Here is a 20,266-nt window from a genome sequence, read left to right as displayed (position 1 = left end):
GTTTTATGTGCCGATCAGTGTCAATATTTAGGGTCTGTGAATATGATTTGACTTGTCTATGGTACTAAAAAAAGTAATTGTCAAAAACAAAAACTGTCAAAACATTTATTTTGGATCGCATCAATTTCACGTGGTTTTCGTGATTTTTCGGCATGTTTTATGTAATTTATTGTACGGATATACAATATATTGTGTTAAAATGTACCGCCTTTTAAGTGCTAGAAATGTATATCATAGTGGATTTCACAATAATGTAGTGATTTCTACTAATACCAATTTCCAGAATTCTACAATTCCTGAAATAAAATGCTCGTTTTGTCGTAAAATTCGTATCGGTCGCCAAAATATAGGTCAGTCTTCTGAATATGTATCTCACGTATTGTTTCCTTATTTTGTATTATAGAAATTTGGGACCTAATTTTCCCAGTTGCGTAACTCGTCGGTGATTATTTTCAGACAACTTTGCTGTGAGGCACCAGTCCACGAGGCCCGCGAGTGCTCCACAGAAGGCTTTAAAGAAGAAAACTAAATATAAGAAAAGATATGGAGAACTTCTAGAAGGTATGCAGCCCTAAACTTAATCGATTGAAATGTTTGTTTACTTTTATAGGTTATAAAGTAACCCTGGTTTGTGTTGTTGTTTCAGTGGGTGACAAGGCTATGAAAGAGATGAAGGTGTCAATTAACAAATTACGTGCTGATCAGCTGTCGAAGCTGGCGTCCAGCTCCGTGTCACTGGGCCAGCTGCACAGACTCACCACCAAGACCCCCAACACCACTAAGGAGGTCGACACTGACCTCCTGCAGAGCATTAAGAACAAATTACTGAACAAACCAGCCACCACCTCAGCATTCAGGGAAATCTCTCTAGAAGATGACAAGTGTGCCCTAATATTTACAAACCATGGCATATCTAGCCTAGAAGAAAGAATAAAAACAAAGCAGTACATAGATATGGTTAAAGAAAGTTATTACAATTTTAGAAAGGCAACTTTGTATGATCAGAAACTCCAGGATTTGCAATATGCCATCAATGAAGGATTGAATCAGGAGTTTGATTTAGCCCCTGATTTTGGCAAAAACAAAACCAATATTTCAGTGAATGATGACTTGTCAATGCCCAAGGGTGCTCATGCAGTGTTCAAGGAATTGTTCTTTGAAAAAGACATTGATAGTTATGACCAGGACCTTGTGACACAGTTGTCTTCATTGCCGTAAGTAAATTTCAGTAGTACCTTGTTCACAAATTAGCTGTTGTAAAAATATAAAGCTGTACCACCAGGGATAGAAGAAACACCATAGGATAAATGAACAAAAAAATATCAAGAAAAGACCATAATAATAAAAAGTAGATGATTAAACTTAAAAAAATATCTAATATTGCAGTTCTCAAGACCTGGTGCATCCTCTCATAGAAGACATTGATGAGGAGGGAGCTCTGCTTGGAGAGATGGCTGAAGTGAAAGATGAATGGGACCTGGATCATCATGAACCTGATGTACAAGGCCTTAATATAAAGAAAGCGTAAGTTGAAATGACAATTTAAATAGCTACCAGAAAAAGTGTGCATGTGTCAAAAGCTTGAGTGGCTGAGGATGGGTGCTATTTGGCTATTGTGGCATAGGTGCATTATAATTCATTACTGATGGTAACTTCATACTCAATTTAGCATTTGATTAACCTAATAACACCTTCATTTGCCAAAACAGGAAGCAAGCACTAAAAGCCAAGAAGAAAGCGAAGCGCACAGCCAAGCTGGCGCTAGCGCAGGAGCACATGAAGGAGAGCATGCGCGCGGTGGAGGCGCGCGGCAAGCAGCACGCGCTGCACCGGCTGTTGGGGGCGCACCTGCAGCTGCTGTGCGCGCTGCGCATGACGCACCAGGTGAGTGAGCCGCTGCACCGAGCAATGGGGAAAACTAAGACGAGCAATGGGGAAATTTTACGGGGAAATCAGCAAACTGACTCTAAGGTGGAATTTCACCAAATGTTAAACATATTTAGTAGCCTGTGAAACGTCTGTCAGTCAGTACAAAAAGTATTTAAAATTTGATTTAAATTCAATTTTAAATACGTTTAAGTGTTTGGTAAAAGTGACCCTAATTGCCATAATCCGATAGAAAATGGTACTGAAAGAAATGACTGTAAATTAATTTCAGAATAGGGTTTTATCACGTATTTATTTTCGTATTTACGTTTAGACAGACTTCTCCAAGACACAAGATCTGCGCGCAATTTTTATCTAAGTGTGTCATAAGTTCAACAACCTATGCTTGTTGACATTTTTATACAACTTTCCTATGTGCTTGAAAAACTGTTGGTAACTTTTTGTTAATGTTTACAGGGTCGTCAAGTTTTACAGTATTATCGACTTCGAGGGAGCAGGGTGCCTGAACATCCGAAAGTGACAGATGTAAAAATATACAACACACTTTTACATGGATACGCAGGAATGGTATGTAAACAATAAAGTTTGCTGTTTTGTAGAATGCACTTGGTACTTATCCTTAGTCGTGTCTAGCTTCCTAACTTTCTCTAGAAAATTTAACCATTCCATAGCTCTGTAATAATGTCAAAGTGGAACAGACAAACATACACAACTGCACACTGAACTACAAAATACTTTAGCTTGATTCCACATGTAAACATCTACCGATAGTTACGACGACGTACAACATTGTTCCAAACAAAACAATCAATCAAAAATCATTCAAAAATCCTCAGGGCAGCTACAAGGAGGTCCAGGAGATCCTGTCGTGGCTCACGCAGGACGACATCGCGTGGTCGGCGCAGACCTACGCCGCTGCGTTCGAGTGTGTAGAACGGAGTCAGCTGCCCGACCCAGTGGCGGTGCTGCGGGAGTATAGGCAGAAGATGGAGAGTGAGGTACGTTCAATGTAAATTAATATAGTTTTATACTTCCCGTGTCCATAAATAGCAGATTTTTATATATGATTTTAATAAAGGTTCGCCGGCATTTAATGATAAGAGTGCTCTATAAATAGACATGGGGGGGAGTAAATCAGTGGTCAAGCAGAATCGATTTGGGGAGAACAATCATTGTATTAGGCATGGCGCCTGCATATTTATAAAATAATAATAAACAGAATGCAATACTATTTATTTTTCAATTTGTAGATGTTTACCATACATCATTGAATTGCAATGCTAAATAATAGCTAAATGGTATTGTGAGATGGAATAGATTAAATTAATTTTATCATATTTCTGTCTATTCCAGGGAATAACTCTAAACGACCTATTAGACAAATCAGTGTTCGAGAACGACCAAAGAGAAGTTGTACTTAAGGCAATACGGAGGCTGGAACCTGACTTCGAACCAGTGTACACTCCCCCAGACCTTGACTACAACTGTCCATTGCTAAATGACCTTAATCTCGAGCACACAGAGAACAGATTGGGTCTGGCAAAGTCGCCGGCTGAAGGTCTGTTTACAGTAGAAGAGCTGATAGAAAGAGGAAAGAAGCAACTAGAGATTGAAATCAAAGGAGATATTGAAGTTAAGAATATTGATATTAAAGATGATTCTTCGCCGGCGGTAACTTTGCATGTAAGTACATTTAAAATAAAAATGTGATACTTTCGCTATGTAAAATAATGGTGTGTTTTGGTAGTAGGGAGCTTTTCATTGAATTACAAAAAAACCCTGAAGAACAAAAACTACTTGTTCTAGTGCTTTTGGATAATATCGCAAAGTATTTCACTATTATTAAACCTCTTTTATAACTTTCAGAGGACAAAACTGCGGGAAACAGAAGAGGAATGGCGTAAAGTGATAAAAGAGGCGTTCGTGCGGAACCTCAGCACGCTGAAGTCGCAGAGCAACGCGTCGCACACCGCCATCACGCTCTACCCCTATTTGAAAGTGTTGGAGGTATGCAGAATAATGTATAACTATCTGCCCTGTATAATACGGACTTTTCAATATGTTATTATCCCTATATTTTAATTACCATTTGAGCTTTATCTTGAGTACCATCAGCCTATTAGCCACCAACTGAACATATGGTTTTGATCCTTCTATTAGTGACAGAATGTGTTCGGCAGTTTTGTGTCATTACGGACTCGGCTAAAAACGCAAATGAGCTTTTGCGATGATAACCACTGTAAAATAGCGTTTTGGTGTGTCGGTTTCAAACATCAGAGTTTTCCATCGTAATGTAAGATTAGCCTGTTCAGTCCAGCATGCGCCGGACGTATGACTTATACGAAAGTAATATATGCAGTTTTGAATTCTCCCAACCATAAACAACTATTTCTTCCCCAGGAGGAGCAGATAGTGGAGCTGGTGATGGGCGAGATCAGCAAGCTGGTGGACGGCAGCGAGAGCTACAGCCCCACGCTCAAGCTGCTGCAGCGGGACCTGGGCGCACAGGTTTATAATAAGTAAGATATTCACCTCTTTATAGTTTGATTAAAGATAACCTGTATGAATGGATCTCGGCGCAGCATCCGTCCAATGTGTTTTGTATGAGCTATAGCACATTATGCCGGAGTGCAGCGTGCCGTATTGTCATATAAAATACATATGAGCAACTTTTGCCCTGGGCTGGTTATGCGGTGGTCCTAAATAATATGCGCAAACACTCTGCTATTTATTCTCTGTTTATTTCCTCTATCCCACCTATTAAAAACACGTAAATGTTGAACTAATGTACTTAGTAGCTCTCCATGACCATCAGCGTCTTCTCATATAACAGTGCTGATACTTCAAATCAACACTGCTTCATTTCCTATAAGCTTGCCTGGCTTGTTCTTTCATTCTTGTCTGGCTCTACATACCCACAAACTCAATCTAACCCATAACCCCTTGCATTTAAGGTACCAAATATCCCAATACCGCCGCAACGGCGTCCTCAAGAAGACCGAGGAGGTGTTCGCTCAGTACTGCGCGTGGTACGCGACCCGGGGCTCGCTGGACGGCACGGGGCGCGCCTACAACTGCCGCCAGGCGTGGCAGCTGCTCGTGCATAGGAACAGAGAGGGCGCTAGTTTGGTGAGACTTAATGTCATGATTATAGTTATTATAGGTAGCTCAATATAGGAAACTAGCGGTTCCCGCGAGCTTCGCTTCGCCTTAAAAAGTTTTCCCGTGGGAATTCCGGGATAAAAAGTAGGCTATGTTCTATCTCAGGGTCTAGACCATTTATGTATACCAAATTTCATTCAAATCCGTTCATAGCTACTAGACATAGCTACTTTCGCATTTATAATATTAGTTAGGATTAGGATAGTTAGGATTAGGATTAGGATAGTTAGGATTAGGATAGTTTAGTTACGATGGTCGGCGTGCTCAAGAAGACCGAGGAGGTGTTCGCTCAGTACTGCGCGTGGTACGCGGCCCGGGGCTCGCTGGACGGCACGGGGCGCGCCTACAACTGCCGCCAGGCGTGGCAGCTGCTCGTGCATAGGAACAGAGAGGGCGCTAGTTTGGTGAGACTTATTATCATATAAGTAAAGTTGATATTTAGCACAATATAGGAAACTAGCTTTACCCGCGAGCTTCGCTTCGCCTTGAAAAGTTTTCCCGTGGGAATTCCGGGATAAAAAGTAGCCTATGTTCTATCTCAGGGTCTAGACCATATGTAAGCCAAATTTCATTCAATTCCGTTCAGTAGTTTTGGCGTGAAAGAGTAACAGACAGACAGACCGACATAGCTACTTTCGCATTTATAATATTAGTTAAATTGACGTGGCTGTGCAACATCAAAGAGTGGACCGGTGTAAAAACCGTGGAAGAATTATTTAAAACAGCCAGGAATAGAGAGCGCTGCAAAGAGCTGACTGCCAACCTTCAATGATGGAGAGGCACTATAAGAAGAAGAATATTAGTTAGGATAGTTAGGATGTTAGGATTAGTTAGGATGGTCGGCGTGCTCAAGAAGACCGAGGAGGTGTTCGCCCAATACTGCGCGTGGTACGCGACCCGGAGCTCGCTGGACGGCACGGGGCGCGCCTACAACTGCCACCAGGCGTGGCAGCTGCTCGTGCATAGGAACAGAGACGGCGCTAGTTTGGTGAGACTTATTATCATATAAGTAAAGTTGATATTTAGCACAATATAGGAAACTAGCTGTACCCGCGAGCTTCGCTTCGCCTTAAAAAGTTTTCCCGTGGGAATTCCGGAATAAAAAGTAGCCTATGTTCTATCTAGGTCTAGACCATATGTAAGCCAAATTTCATTCAAATCCGTTCAGTAGACAGACATAGCTACTTTCGCATTTATAATATTAGTTAGGATGTTAGGATTAGTTAGGATGGTCGGCGTGCTCAAGAAGACCGAGGAGGTGTTCGCTCAGTACTGCGCGTGGTACGCGACCCGGGGCTCGCTGGACGGCACGGGGCGCGCCTACAACTGCCGCCAGGCGTGGCAGCTGCTCGTGCATAGGAACAGAGATGGCGCTAGTTTGGTAAGACTGTGGTTAAAGTTGATATTTAGCACAATATAGAAAGTGGTCGGCGTGCTCAAAAAGTGGCTGCTGGTGCATAAGAACAGAGGGGGCGCTAGCTTGGTGAGACTTATTTTCATAGTTAAAGTTGATATTTTGCACAATATAGGAAGTGGTCGGCTGGTGTATAGGAACAGAGACGGCGCTAGTTTGGTGAGATTATTATCATAGTCAAAGTTGATATTTAGCACAACATAGGAAGTGGTCAAGAAGGTGGAGGAGGTGTTCGCTCAGTACTGCGCGTGGTACGCGACCCGGGGCTCGCTGGACGGCACGGGGCGCGCCTACAACTGCCGCCAGGCGTGGCAGCTGCTCGTGCATAGGAACAGAGAGGGCGCTAGTTTGGTGAGACTTTATGTCATAATTATAGTTATTCAAATCCGTTCAGTAGTATTGGCGTGAAAGAGTAACAGACAGACAGACAGACATAGCTACTTTCGCATTTATAATATTAGTTAGGATTAGGAAGTTAGGATTAGTTAGGATGTTCGGCGTACTCAAGAAGACCGAGGAGGTGTTCGCACAGTACTGCGCGTGGTACGCGACCCGGGGCTCGCTGGACGGCACGGGCCGCGCCTACAACTGCCGCCAGGCGTGGCAGCTGCTCGTGCATAGGAACAGAGAGGGCGCTAGTCTGGTGAGCGTCATGAGGTGTCATATAGTTAAAGTAGATATTTTGCACAATATAGGAAACTATCTATTCCCGCGAGTTTCAGTTTAAAAAGTTTTCCCGTGGGAATTCCGGGATAAAAAGTATATTATGTCAGGGTCTACACCATTTATGTATACCAAATTTCATTCAAATCCGTTCAGTAGTTTTGGCGTAAAAGAGTATCAGACAGACAGACAGGCTACTTTCGCATTTATAATATTATTTAGGATTAAGATAGTAAGGATGGTTAGGATAAGGATAAGTTAGGATGGTTGGTGTGCTCAAGAAGACCGAGGAGGTGTTCGCTCAGTACTGCGCGTGGTACGCGACCCGGGGCTCGCTGGACGGCACGGGGCGCGCCTACAACTGCCGCCAGGCGTGGCAGCTGCTGGTGCATAGGAACAGAGAGGGCGCTAGTTTGGTGAGACATATTGTCGTATAGTTTTAGCACGATATAGAAAGCGGTTACCAACGAGGTGCACTGTGAGAGTTTTTAATTCTAGTTAGACCTGAGTGCACTCGCGCGTAAAACGCCTCACTTGGACAGGCTCTTAGGTCATGATGTCGATTTTGAAGGCACACAATCTATTTCTCTCCGTAAATCTCATTTTTTTGACTTTGTTAAAATAATTGTTGTGCATTCAGAATTGAGCTGTATGTAAAGCTATGTATAGCGATGTCATTGCTATTATTATTACTTAGTTTGGTATCGAACTAAGTAAATTAAAACAGATTTTTTAATGCCTACAATATTTTATCCAGGATTTAGAAGAAACCCCGTGGCCGGTGGAGATCCGGCAGAACATCGGCAAGTTCCTGTACAACATCATCATCAACGACGTCAAGATCGACGTCAACATGTTCAAGACGAAGGGGAAAGAGTGAGTACAACAAACATTAAAATAGCAGCAGTTATTGAAAATTTGCACTATGTTAAATGGAATATTGAGAGTTCATGTCACGTCGGGGTCACCATTATTTGAATGAATGGTGAATTCAATAGATAGGCAGTGAAATTTCTGTTTCATTATTATATTCCCGATCAAATCTATTATGGGTGTGATGATAGGACTGCAGCAACTTTCTTTATCTTTGTTTAAACTACCTACCATCCACATCCACATTTTTTTAAATAATTAATCTGTATTTGTCCAAATTCCCTACACAGAAAGAAGCTCCCAGCAGTCTACAAAGTCCACCGCCCGTGGGGCCGCCTCGTCCGTCTGGAACTAAAGCCTCACCCGGTGCTGGCGCGGCTGTGGGCGGGCGCCGCGCGGCCCTCGCTCGCCATGCGCGCCGCCCTGCTGCCCTCCGTCGCGCCCGCCGCGCCCTGGGCACAGCACAACAAGGGGGCTTATCTAGTCACACACACGCCGCTTATTAGGTAAGTTCATAAAGTGCAAGCTGCATACTAAATGCACCGGCTTGTCTGTCTATCGTGACTCATAGGTAAGTTAGATGGTAGTGGGTCGGCTGCGCCCTGGGCGCAGCATAACAAGGGAGCTTATCTAGTGACACACACGCCGCTCATTAGGTGAGACAGATGTATACAAAATCCACCGAATTTATCTACCTGGATAGAACCAGAGGACAGTGGGCACAGCAGAGTAAGAAAGCTAATCTCCTGACCCATATGCCCCTGATTAGGTAAATTGTTTTCTTGGGAACACTGCAAAACTTTACGTATTTTTACTTGCAATGGACAACATTTCATTTTCTTTACCCTATATTTTTATTAGCTATTCGGAAAGTTTATAGAAAATTAGTGGACCCATATTTTTTTATTTTGTATATACATTAATTTTTGCATGTTATTTTTCACTTCAAAGTTAATTATTTTAAAACCGGAAGTGAAGTCACATATTAGGCTCAATTTTTATTTTTGTCTATTGCCTGAGTCTCGAAAAAAAACATATATGACACTGACAAGTGACATTTAAACTTTGTTTACATGCCAACCAACAAATGGGTCATTTTCAAATGACATTGATATTTCTGATGATGGAAAGTAGGTACTTATCATGTAAAAAAATAAGCAGAAGCATTTTTTCAGCTGTGTAGGCGGTGGAATGCTCTGGGACATATTATATAGAGGTCATCTGTTAATAATAAATAAAAAAATAGTCAGAAAGTGTCAGAACAGAATTAATGACAATGACCCAAATAAACAACAACGTCACGATAAAACGTCAAATTCAATCAAAAATGAAAGTGACAGTTACTTTGTTTTTAAATCTATAGGCTTTGATCATCAAAATGCATCGCACCTGATGCATGACGTCATCAGCACTTTTTTACTATTTTATGATTTTCTCGAAAATGATACATCCAAAAAATACAAAAACATTTTTTTTGTGTCCTTTTGAGCTAAATCTCGAAATGGTTTTCGATTTATAGCAGCTTTAGTTTTTTGAAATGTTGTCCATTCAGTGCCTCTTATTAGCCTGTAAGAAATGAAAAGCGTTTATTTTTTCGACGTAGAATATTAGAATTACTTGTCAAAAGTCATAATCTACCACCATTTCACAAGCGTCCACTACATATAGGTATCTTCCAAGAAGCACTATCTACAACAATCCGTGTCACCCATATATATCAGGCCACTAACAGCTACTTCCTACTTGTCTAAGTTCCCTGGCTACTACCAAAACGTCCACTAACCAACTCTCTCACTCCTGGATGTCAGTGAACGTAGTCCAACAATGGCGGCGCGTGGAGGCGGCGTGCGCCATGCTGCTGTTCTGTAGTTTTGCCGTGAAAGAGTAACAGACAGACAGACACAGTTATTTTCGCATTCATAATATCAGTTAGGATATACAATGTTGATTTCATATCGAAGAAAGTAAATTGAAAGAAACATATAATGTTACGACATCTTAGCCAGGATTTAGAAGAAACTCCGTGACCGGTGGAGATCCGCCAGCCTACCAGCTTCTCTTTTCCCTGACTACTACTGCAATAACCAAATCATCCACTAAGCACCCCTCTCATCACAGAATGCCAGTGAACGTAGTGCAACAATGGCGGCGCGTGGAGTCGCTCAACCAGCCGTCAGCCAATCCGTTCTGTAGTTTTGGCGTGAAAGAGTAACAGACAGACAGACACAGTTATTTTCGCATTTATAATATTAGTTAGGATGTACAATGTTGATTTCATATCGAAGGAAGTAAATTAAAAGAAACATCTAATGTTACGACATCTTAGCCGGGATTTAGAAGAAACTCCGTGACCGGTGGAGATCCGCCAGCCTACCAGCTTCTTATCTTCCCTGACTACTACTGAAATGCCAAAAACATCCATTAACCACCCCTCTCATCACAGAATGCCAGTGAACGTGGTGCAACAATGGCGGCGCGTGGAGGCGGCGGGCCCCATGCTGCGCCCCGCGCTGGACTCGCTCAACCAGCTGGGCGAGGTGCCGTGGCGCGTCGACGCCGCCGTGCTGGACCTGCAGCTGCAAGTCTTCAGGTATGTAGGGGAGTGTTAAGAGATTCAAGTGCAGCGATTACAAAATTTTTGAACCTCCGTTTACGTTGCGTATCGTCAACTGTCACTGCCAAAATGTAAGGCAAATTCGTTAGTTCCAAAAGTGACTACGTCGGCGCTGTTCTTTTTCCATATGTTTGTGTATCGAATTGCCGCGTTAACCCGTGATAGGCCCTAAGAGCTACCATAGAATAGTTACGAGTGCGAGTGCTCCACTGTTATAGCTATGTTAATTCAAATAGTTTTATGTTTATATATAACATATAAATACCTAACTAAAAAAATCATTTCACATAAGAACACCACTTACCGTATGATATTAGAAGAGAAAATTCATAGTTTGAAGTAAGTATAAAATGCGATATATCCCATATTTACATGATTCTTCCAGGTCGGGCGGCAACAAGAAGCTGGACATCCCGCCGCCCCCCTCCGCGCTGGACCCTACCGCCTTCCCCCCCGCGGAGTCCAAGCCCGCCGCCTTCCGCCGCCGCCTCGCCGTCAGCCGCGCGCGCGCCGAGATGTACTCGCTGTGGTGCGACGCGCTGTACAAGCTGTCCCTCGCCAACCACTACCGGTGCGCTCTATGTAGCCCTTATTCCCTCCCACTACGGTCGCCGTCAGCCGCGCGCGCGCCGAGATGTACTCGCTGTGGTGCGACGCGCTGTACAAGCTGTCCCTCGCCAACCACTACCGGTGCGCTCTATGTAGCCCTTATTCCCTCCCACTACGGTCGCCGTCAGCCGCGCGCGCGCCGAGATGTACTCGCTGTGGTGCGACGCGCTGTACAAGCTGTCCCTCGCCAACCACTACCGGTGCGCTCTATGTAGCCCTTATTCCCTCCCACTACGGTCGCTAGTACTTGTATATTATTGACCTTGATCCCTTCTACTACGAGCCATAAACATAGTATTGTTTTGTAATTTCTCCAGCACCAGCAACAAAAGCGTTTAAAACCTGAGTCATCCTCATTAGCTGGGTCCATATTTGTATATTTTCTCGATGTAATATTCGGCTGTCAGTACGTTACTACTTATTTGACAGCCTCTTAGATTACCATCCATCCTATCGCTTACTTACCCTATCTAACTCACCCTTCAACTCAACAGAGACGACATATTCTGGCTGCCCCACAACCTTGACTTCCGCGGGCGTGTCTACGCCTGCCCCCCGCACCTGTCTCAACTAGGGGCGGATAGTGCCAGGGCCCTGCTGAAGTTTGCGAACAAACGGCCGCTCGGACCGCACGGGCTCAAGTGGCTGAAGCTACATGCGATTAATCTGACGGGGACAATGAAGAAGAAGACTGTTGAGGAGAGGTGAGTTTTTACTTTTTGACTTTATTAGCTTTGAATCTTAGAGGAGTTTATAAGATAATTTTGTTTAAGAAAATGAGAGTGCAATGAGTGCTCATTCGCCATTGCGGGCTTAAAGTTCTGTTGTGACTTCCCATAATGAGGTCAATATCACTCTGATTAGTTAAGGGGTTTTTTATAAACCTGACAATCTTACTTACCGAGCTTTCTAACACGTTCAAAACCAAACCCAAACATCCTCATAATTTGTTACATAAACTCAATGTATTCTATCCTCTCCGCAGACTAAAATACGCGGACTCAGTCCTGGATCTAATCCTGGACTCGGCGGACAATCCTCTGACCGGCAAGCGGTGGTGGGCGCAGTCCGAGGAGCCGTGGCAGACGCTGGCCGCCTGCATGGAGATTGCGAACGCCGTTAGGTCGCCTAATCATGAAGGTAACATCATTATCATCACGAACCATCACGTCCCCACTGCTGGGCCACGGATCTACTTCCAATGAAGGAAGGGTTTAGGTCTAGTCCACCAGGCTGGCTTCATAAGCAATGCGAAGTTTGAGCCACCTGTTTTGTTTCGAGCAACGTCAAAGAAATTCACTCTTTAGACGCAAGCGATTCATCCGCTTTTCTCTGTACATTTGTACACACGTAATAAGTCGCGAGCCGTATCGCCGTTTTTGAATGAGTATAATTTACTTAGGGTACACATCTAGAATCTAGATGTGCAGGTTTCCTCACGATGTTTTCTCTTGCCGTAAGAGCTATGGTACCTACTTAAATTCCAAAGAACTCATTTGTACATGTCAGCGCCGGGATTCCAACTCGCATCTCTGGCGTGAGTAGCGGGTGCTTACCCGACTGGGCTACCACCGCTCCATTTATTTTACCCCGTTTTATTTATTCCACAGAATACCTGTCCGGGTTCCCGGTGCACCAGGACGGGTCGTGCAACGGGCTGCAGCACTACGCGGCGCTGGGCGGGGACGCGGCCGGCGCCGCCGCCGTCAACCTCGCGCCGCTGCCCGGCCCGCGCGACGTGTACAGCGCTACAGCCGCTCGAGTGAGTCGCACTACTTGTTGAACCGCAGCAGTGTGCAGCGCTGCAGCGCTACCGTCACCTCGCGCCGCTGCCCGGCCCGCGCGACGTGTACAGCGCTACAGCCGCTCGAGTGAGTCGCACTACTTGTTGAACCGCAGCAGTGTGCAGCGCTGCAGCGCTACCGTCACCTCGCGCCGCTGCCCGGCCCGCGCGACGTGTACAGCGCTACGGCCGCGAGAGTCAGTATATTACTATACAATTTTACAGCGCTACAGCGCATGACCTCTAATATACTAGGTTCCCCAAGGGTACGTACTGCGCGTGTCAAAAACTAGTCAAAAAGTTGAGCTAGTTCCGTCCAGCTGTCTGCACGCGTGGTTTTTATAGAAATGTGTGCATTTGTGGTGTCTGTGACGCATACTTTGTACCTTTGATTAAGCTTAGTAAAAAACGGCGGTCGGATTTATATTATCTTGCCCTACTCGTAAATTTCTCAATCCTCCCTACTCTTATTATGTAACCGCCTTTATTTAAGTGAAGAAATATATCTTACTAATAATTACAAAGGCGTATGTGTGTGTGTATGTTCGTTACTCTTCACATCAAAACGGCTGAACTGATTTTTAATGAAATTTGGTATTGAGTTAGCTGACACCCTGGATTAACATATAGCGGCTAGCTAAGCTAGCGGGAACAGCTAGTAAGACCTATATCCCTATCCCCAGGTGGAAGAGATGCGCGCGCGCGACGCGGCGGCGGGGGTGGCGGCGGCGCAGGCGCTAGAGGGCTTCGTGCGGCGCAAGGTCATCAAGCAGACCGTCATGACCACCGTGTACGGGGTCACGCGCTTCGGGGCCAGGTTGCAGATCGCCAAGCAACTCAAAGGTACAGAGCCCCTATCACAGGCTAACGTGGCAATACGCTAGCGTTGTACGATACTACACAAATATATGGAAGAAGATTAGCGCCAACGTAGTCACTTTTGGAACTACGAAGCCTTACATTTTTACAGTAACAGTTGACGGTACGCTACTAACGGATGTTCGAAAATCTTGTAATCGCTGTACAGTTCAAAGCAGGCATTTTTAGGTGCTGAATACGTTTTCTTTTTTTTATTATTTATAGCAATATGTGGAAAACGTCGTCGGTTCAGCGAGCCGGATGGTTTCCCACACTACTTATCTTGTGTCAGTGTTAAAATATTTTTACTTTAATTTGATGAACTAATAAAAATTTATAACTTTGCAACACATTCCTTACAACTTCAACTTCATGCATCACGATATTCACGATCCTTTGTGCCTGAGCATTTAAAGATCCAAGCGCCCTTATTATAGTAAATATCTTTACTATATCACATTCCACGGGGAAAGACATCTGATACAAACATGGAATGGGATATAATTATGCATAATTACCGCCAATCAACAACCACCTCAATTCCCCTACAGACATAGACGAGTTCCCCAAGGAGCACGTGTGGTCGTGCTCGCAGTACCTGACGGCGCGAACGTTCGACAGCCTGCGCGAGATGTTCACGTCCACCAAGCAGATACAGGACTGGTTCACTGATTGTGCCAAGTGAGTTTAGTGGTTTTAACCCCTGACGCAAAAAGGGGGAGTTGTAAGTTGAAGTTAGAAAGCGACCCTTATCCGAACGGAGAGTTGATTGTAAAAATTGACGTTCATAAATAAAAACCATTGACTTTGATTTTGAATGTGTCTGTGTGTATGTGTCAGTGTACCTCCCAGCATGATTTTGTGTTTATAACGCGCTTAGATAAAGGAATATTAGGAAAAAAGCGACAGTTCCATAAGTGGGAGTAGAAGGGAGTATTGACCGGCCTATAAGCATCGCAGGAGTACTTTCGTGATTCTAATGTAGCTTCTTTATCAGAAATTTTATAACAGATGGGCAAATTTTAGTTATCAGTCCGTTAGGGCGAGGGTTATGATTTTATTTGGCCTTTAATTTAAAAGTTGCATACTCAGTCCCATTGCATAACTAACCTACATCATTCCCCACAGGTTGATCTCAGGCGTGTGCGGCGAGAGCGTGGAATGGATAACACCCCTAGGACTCCCCGTGGTGCAGCCGTACTACCGGCGCAGCGGGCCCTCCACCGCGCAGTGCAAGGCGCCTCTTGACCACCAACAGTAAGTGCCAATTTCTCCATAGTCGGTTACAGCATAACCAGGTATTACTGGTTGACTTTTCACATATCTGTCAAGAATTTTATATGAAGATGACGTATTACGTACGTTTTCAATAACCAATCCCTTATTGAAATTGAGGCTAAGTCATATAAAAAGAGTAATCCTGCATAATTAGCGTAGCACACCAGTACCAAAACCCTTGTTAGGGCTACATGTCTCACACGGGCCTTGAGAAATGCTACTTACACACGGCCGCAGCAACACCGTGCGAAAGGCCGTATGAAAGGGTCTATAGAAATACAAGGTAGAGTAATGTAGCGGCACCGCCGTGTGTAATTGGCGTTAGCTACTCTTCAGTATCTGCTATGCCTGTGTAGCGTGGAGTGGGTCACCCCGCTGGGGCTGCCCGTGTGCAGCCGTACTGCCGGCGCAGCGGCCCTCCGCCGCGCAGTGCAAGGCGCCTCTTGACCATCAACAGTAAGTTATATGACAGAGGATATAGTACAGGTTTGTTAGATTGTCGGAAACAATACCCGCCACCAGGACCCGAGGTGTGCGGGGTTGCGCAGCCGGAATTACGAGTCCGGCTGTTTGGACCAGGCTACTACGGGCGTCCGGATCTCGAGACCTCCACTAGCTTGCTAGTGGATCCGGACTTGGGTATGGATTCGTAGTGGCATGTGGTTAGCTACAGGGGGGGACAACGTCGGCTGCCCGGTAAGCTTATCACTGGGCGTCTCCCCCGTGCGCAGCTAGTGGCTCAAGTAGCGGTTTAGGACGAGGGCCGTTGATGCGAAAGAGTCACGGGGCACGTGAGTTTCCCTTATAGTTGGTCCTAGGACTGACATCTCCGGTGCTTTACTGGATATCAAGTAGTGCGTGACGGATAGCATGCGCCGGCTGACCCAGCTGAGTAAGCTCCATGAGTAGACATGTAGGTCTGCATGTCGGGAGGTGAGCGCGCATTACAGCTCCGGTACCAGAGTGGAGATCTGGCAAATGGCTTCTCCATTGCCCCTAGTGTGGATCCCAAACACGAGTGCTCCGGATGGAGTACGGGAAGTGAGCGTGCCATCAACAGCTCCGGCACCTGTCAGGACATCAGGGAGGGGTCTCACCACCCCGAGGCGACTCTCCTTGTGAGTACTGTGGCTATACGCTGCAGCGGCTAGATCCACTGCTCCATGGATCCCTGATGTCAGACTGCTGTCTGACTGAAGGTATAGTGCCTGTAGTTTATGACCAAGTCGTCGGGAATTACAGGCATTATAAAACAATACGTAGTTTAGAAAACGGGTATCGTGTCGGAAACAATAAAAGTCTACGTTTTCTCGCATACAAAGTGGCGCCTCTAGCGGAAACTATCATGCAACTTTTGACAGATAATGTATGCAGATGACAGAGTTTTCAAAAATAGCAAAACCTGTACTAGACCGGCGGGAGTAATCATGCATGATTAGCATAGCACACCAGTATCTAAACCCTTGTCAGGGCTACACGTCTCAAATGGGCCCTGGGCCCTGAGAGATGCTACTTACAGACGGTGCCACAGCGAGCCACGAGAAAGACCGTATGAAAGGGTCTATAGAAATACAAGTACCGCCGTGTTTAATTGGCCTTAGCTTGTTGTATTGAGTGATATGTCTCGGTACTGGTATCTCAGTTAAGATCACACCGACTAATATTGAAACCCTCAGGGGCGAATCCTTTTTATTTCACTTCACCTTTTACATATTTTTTATCCACAGACGACCGTGCACAATGAAGCAGCGCAACGCGTTCCCGCCCAACTTCATCCACTCGCTGGACTCGACGCACATGATGCTGACCAGCCTGCGCTGCCAGGCGCGCGCCGTCACCTTCGTGTCCGTGCACGACTGCTTCTGGACGCACCCCGACACTGTGGACAGAATGAACAAGGTACATATACGCGTCTCTGTCTCTCATCATCAACTTCATCCACTCGCTGGACTCGACGCACATGATGCTGACCAGCCTGCGCTGCCAGGCGCGCGCCGTCACCTTCGTGTCCGTGCACGACTGCTTCTGGACGCACCCCGACACTGTGGATAGAATGAACAAGGTACATATACGCGTCTCTGTCTCTCATCATCAACTTCATCCACTCGCTGGACTCGACGCACATGATGCTGACCAGCCTGCGCTGCCAGGCGCGCGCCGTCACCTTCGTGTCCGTGCACGACTGCTTCTGGACGCACCCCGACACTGTGGATAGAATGAACAAGGTACATATACGCGTCTCTGTCTCTCATCATCAACTTCATCCACTCGCTGGACTCGACGCACATGATGCTGACCAGCCTGCGCTGCCAGGCGCGCGCCGTCACCTTCGTGTCCGTGCACGACTGCTTCTGGACGCACCCCGACACTGTGGACAGAATGAACAAGGTACATATACGCGTCTCTGTCGAGCATCATCAACTTCATCCACTCGCAGGACTCGACGCACATGATGCTGACCAGCCTGCGCTGCCAGGCGCGCGCCGTCACCTTCGTGTCCGTGCACGACTGCTTCTGGACGCACCCCGACACTGTGGACAGAATGAACAAGGTACATATACGCGTCTCTGTCTCTCATCATCAACTTCATCCACTCGCTGGACTCGACGCACATGATGCTGACCAGCCTGCGCTGCCAGGCGCGCGCCGTCACCTTCGTGTCCGTGCACGACTGCTTCTGGACGCACCCCGACACTGTGGACAGAATGAACAAGGTACATATACGCGTCTCTGTCTCTCATCATCAACTTCATCCACTCGCTGGACTCGACGCACATGATGCTGACCAGCCTGCGCTGCCAGGCGCGCGCCGTCACCTTCGTGTCCGTGCACGACTGCTTCTGGACGCACCCCGACACTGTGGATAGAATGAACAAGGTACATATACGCGTCTCTGTCTCTCATCATCAACTTCATCCACTCGCTGGACTCGACGCACATGATGCTGACCAGCCTGCGCTGCCAGGCGCGCGCCGTCACCTTCGTGTCCGTGCACGACTGCTTCTGGACGCACCCCGACACTGTGGACAGAATGAACAAGGTACATATACGCGTCTCTGTCTCTCAAGGTACATATACCATCAGCCCGTACATATTATGTTGGGCTTCAACTGCAAGTCTGCTTCTGGACGGATCCTAACACGTTACACGTTGAATAGAACAACGCTGACTCGAGTGTAGAATTGAATTGAGGAACAATTTTCGGTGCACTACAAATTTCTCACTCTGACTTTCGTTCCTGAAACCTGATTTTATATTTTTCTTATTGAAACTCTTTTTCACAGATATGCCGCGAACAGTTTGTAGCTCTCCATTCACAGCCGATATTAGAAGAATTATCAGATTTCCTAGTAAAGCGATACAGCTATCCTGAAAGGTAAGATTTTTATTGTATACAGGGTTATTTGTAAGTAGACCAGAAGGGCTATAGTACGGGGCGCATTTAAGACGTGACAAGAGTTTTGCATCGCGCTCACTCACATCGCGCAGCCTCAAGAGCGAGCGCGACGGAGAACTCTTGTCACGTCTTAACAGCGCCCTGTGCTACAGGGCCTGTTCCTTTCAGGAGGTGATAGAGGAAGGCATTACCAATTGATTGAACCCTAGTTTTCGGCAAAATTAGTTTTTGCCAAATTGTGGATTCATTCCAGTGTGCTAGAGGGCGTCCTACGCTACGTTTGTCATTCGTAACAACTTACCTTTTTCCCGGAATTCCCACGGGATATCCCTTTAAAGGCGAAGCGAAGTATTAATTCTTCTTCTGAAAACTTGTACCTATAAATATTATGTAATCTCTACTTTTCAGTGAAATAACCGGTGACTCGGCGGGCGCGGCCAACAAGCGTCGCGTCAACAAGCTACTCCAACGCGTGCCCGAGAAGGGGGACTTCCAGCTACAGAACGTTCTAGATTCCGTCTACTTCTTCAGCTAAGTCGTATTGGTTTTGTATGTTAGTGTATTGTGGAGAGACTGCACTGGTTACTACCTCTCTGGTTGCACTGCCCTCCTGGTATTATTGCAGGTCAGTGTATATTATTTAACTGTAAGGGATGAATTGATATCAAAACGATTGTAAAATATAAATCAAATGAAACGAATGCAATGGGAACTGTGCTGTCAGGCCTTGTAAGGTTTTTCATAGTTTGCAACTTTGCATGAACTGACGTTTTCTCGCATAAGAAACGGCTTATTTAGTGCAAACTACACAATATTGTAGTTTACACAAGTAAATATTGATTCTGATCTAAATCTTCCTAGTCACTTCGCATGATTTAGTCGCCAAAGTGTATTATCAAAGCGAGTAAAGAACTTGAATGTATCGGATACTTAAATATTGCATATCTATAAATATACCAGAGAGGTTTCGAGTTCGAGTACCCAGTGGCATTTGTGAAATATTGACTTGATTTAGAAAAGCTAATAATAGACTGATGTAAGATAATGATGGATTTAGACACGTCGAATTTGGAATAAGAATGCTGTTTGGAGCATTTATGATTATACGTATGGTTATGGAGTAGATATTCAATTGTTATTCTTACAAATGTTATGTTATATCTATGCCAATACTGCCTTGACCTTCCATAGCAATAAAAAAGCGTACAATAGATTGAAATATAACCTCGCGCGCCAAAGACTTGGCAACATTATAATTTAGGTTTCCTAGGTTTTTGTTCTAGGATATTCCAAATAGAATAAACTTTTGTATGTTTATACAATAGGTACACCGAGTCGGCACACATAATAACTAAAATAGTTTGTGTTAAATGCTAAGAACGTGTGTGCTTGCTTATTATAACTGTATTAATCGTTTACATAATTATATGAGTTCTTTCACTTCAAAAACCAAAAGTGCAATGAAACAACTGAATAAAAGTATCTGTGATTTGTTAGTTATGTAATACTTAATAAATTAAGATGAATTATCAAATAATTCTTTTATTTATACATCTTTAAGATAAAAAAAATTACGCTGCGCCCCTATATTAGATAAATAACCATTTCTTGAATCTGTTTTCACGGATTTAAAATTGTAACTTCGCACATAAAAAAATAATTATCTAGGAATTTTGGCCTTTACTTGACTACCATTTGGACTCTAATTAAAGAAAAAAAAACATGTTT

General features: G+C 44.9%; 1 protein-coding gene across 4 annotated transcripts; it reads left to right on the top strand.

The window, feature by feature from the left end:
• Nucleotides 1-80: 80 nt before the first annotated feature.
• Nucleotides 81-20,072, top strand: LOC105387284 (DNA-directed RNA polymerase, mitochondrial). 4 transcript variants are annotated; one of them, XM_048623623.1, is made up of 25 exons: nt 82-350; nt 457-561; nt 647-1,214; nt 1,387-1,524; nt 1,710-1,884; nt 2,344-2,454; nt 2,724-2,885; nt 3,241-3,570; nt 3,754-3,894; nt 4,288-4,406; nt 4,842-4,893; nt 7,420-7,542; nt 7,884-8,002; nt 8,290-8,505; nt 10,443-10,589; nt 10,999-11,184; nt 11,717-11,926; nt 12,208-12,362; nt 12,833-12,984; nt 13,689-13,848; nt 14,415-14,544; nt 14,992-15,120; nt 16,869-17,040; nt 18,426-18,517; nt 18,947-20,072. In XM_048623623.1, exons 1-25 carry the CDS (start codon nt 200-202, stop codon nt 19,071-19,073), a joined length of 4,170 nt encoding a protein of 1,389 aa, XP_048479580.1. In that variant the 5' UTR covers nt 82-199; the 3' UTR covers nt 19,074-20,072. The 4 variants fall into 4 exon arrangements, 3 of the variants coding, with proteins under 3 accessions (XP_048479580.1, XP_048479584.1, XP_048479577.1); XM_048623627.1 differs by lacking the exon at nt 7,420-7,542 and adding an exon at nt 6,692-6,814; XM_048623620.1 differs by lacking the exon at nt 7,420-7,542 and having other exon boundaries at nt 4,842-5,016.
• The last annotated feature ends 194 nt before the right edge of the window (nt 20,073-20,266 follow it).

Source organism: Plutella xylostella, chromosome 3 (genome assembly GCF_932276165.1).
Source record: "Plutella xylostella chromosome 3, ilPluXylo3.1, whole genome shotgun sequence".
NCBI lineage: Eukaryota > Metazoa > Arthropoda > Insecta > Lepidoptera > Plutellidae > Plutella > Plutella xylostella.
Note: the sequence above shows the minus strand (reverse complement) of the source record. Positions and strands in the feature narration are given on the sequence as shown.

Coding starts and splice junctions, on each gene's coding strand:
- LOC105387284 (XM_048623623.1), top strand. CDS start 200: ATGTACCGCCTTTTAAGTGCTAGAAATGTATATCATAGTGGATTTCAC. Junction 3,895..4,287: donor CCTATTTGAAAGTGTTGGAG/GTATGCAGAATA, acceptor TTTCTTCCCCAG/GAGGAGCAGATAGTGGAGCT. Junction 11,927..12,207: donor AAGAAGACTGTTGAGGAGAG/GTGAGTTTTTAC, acceptor TCCTCTCCGCAG/ACTAAAATACGCGGACTCAG.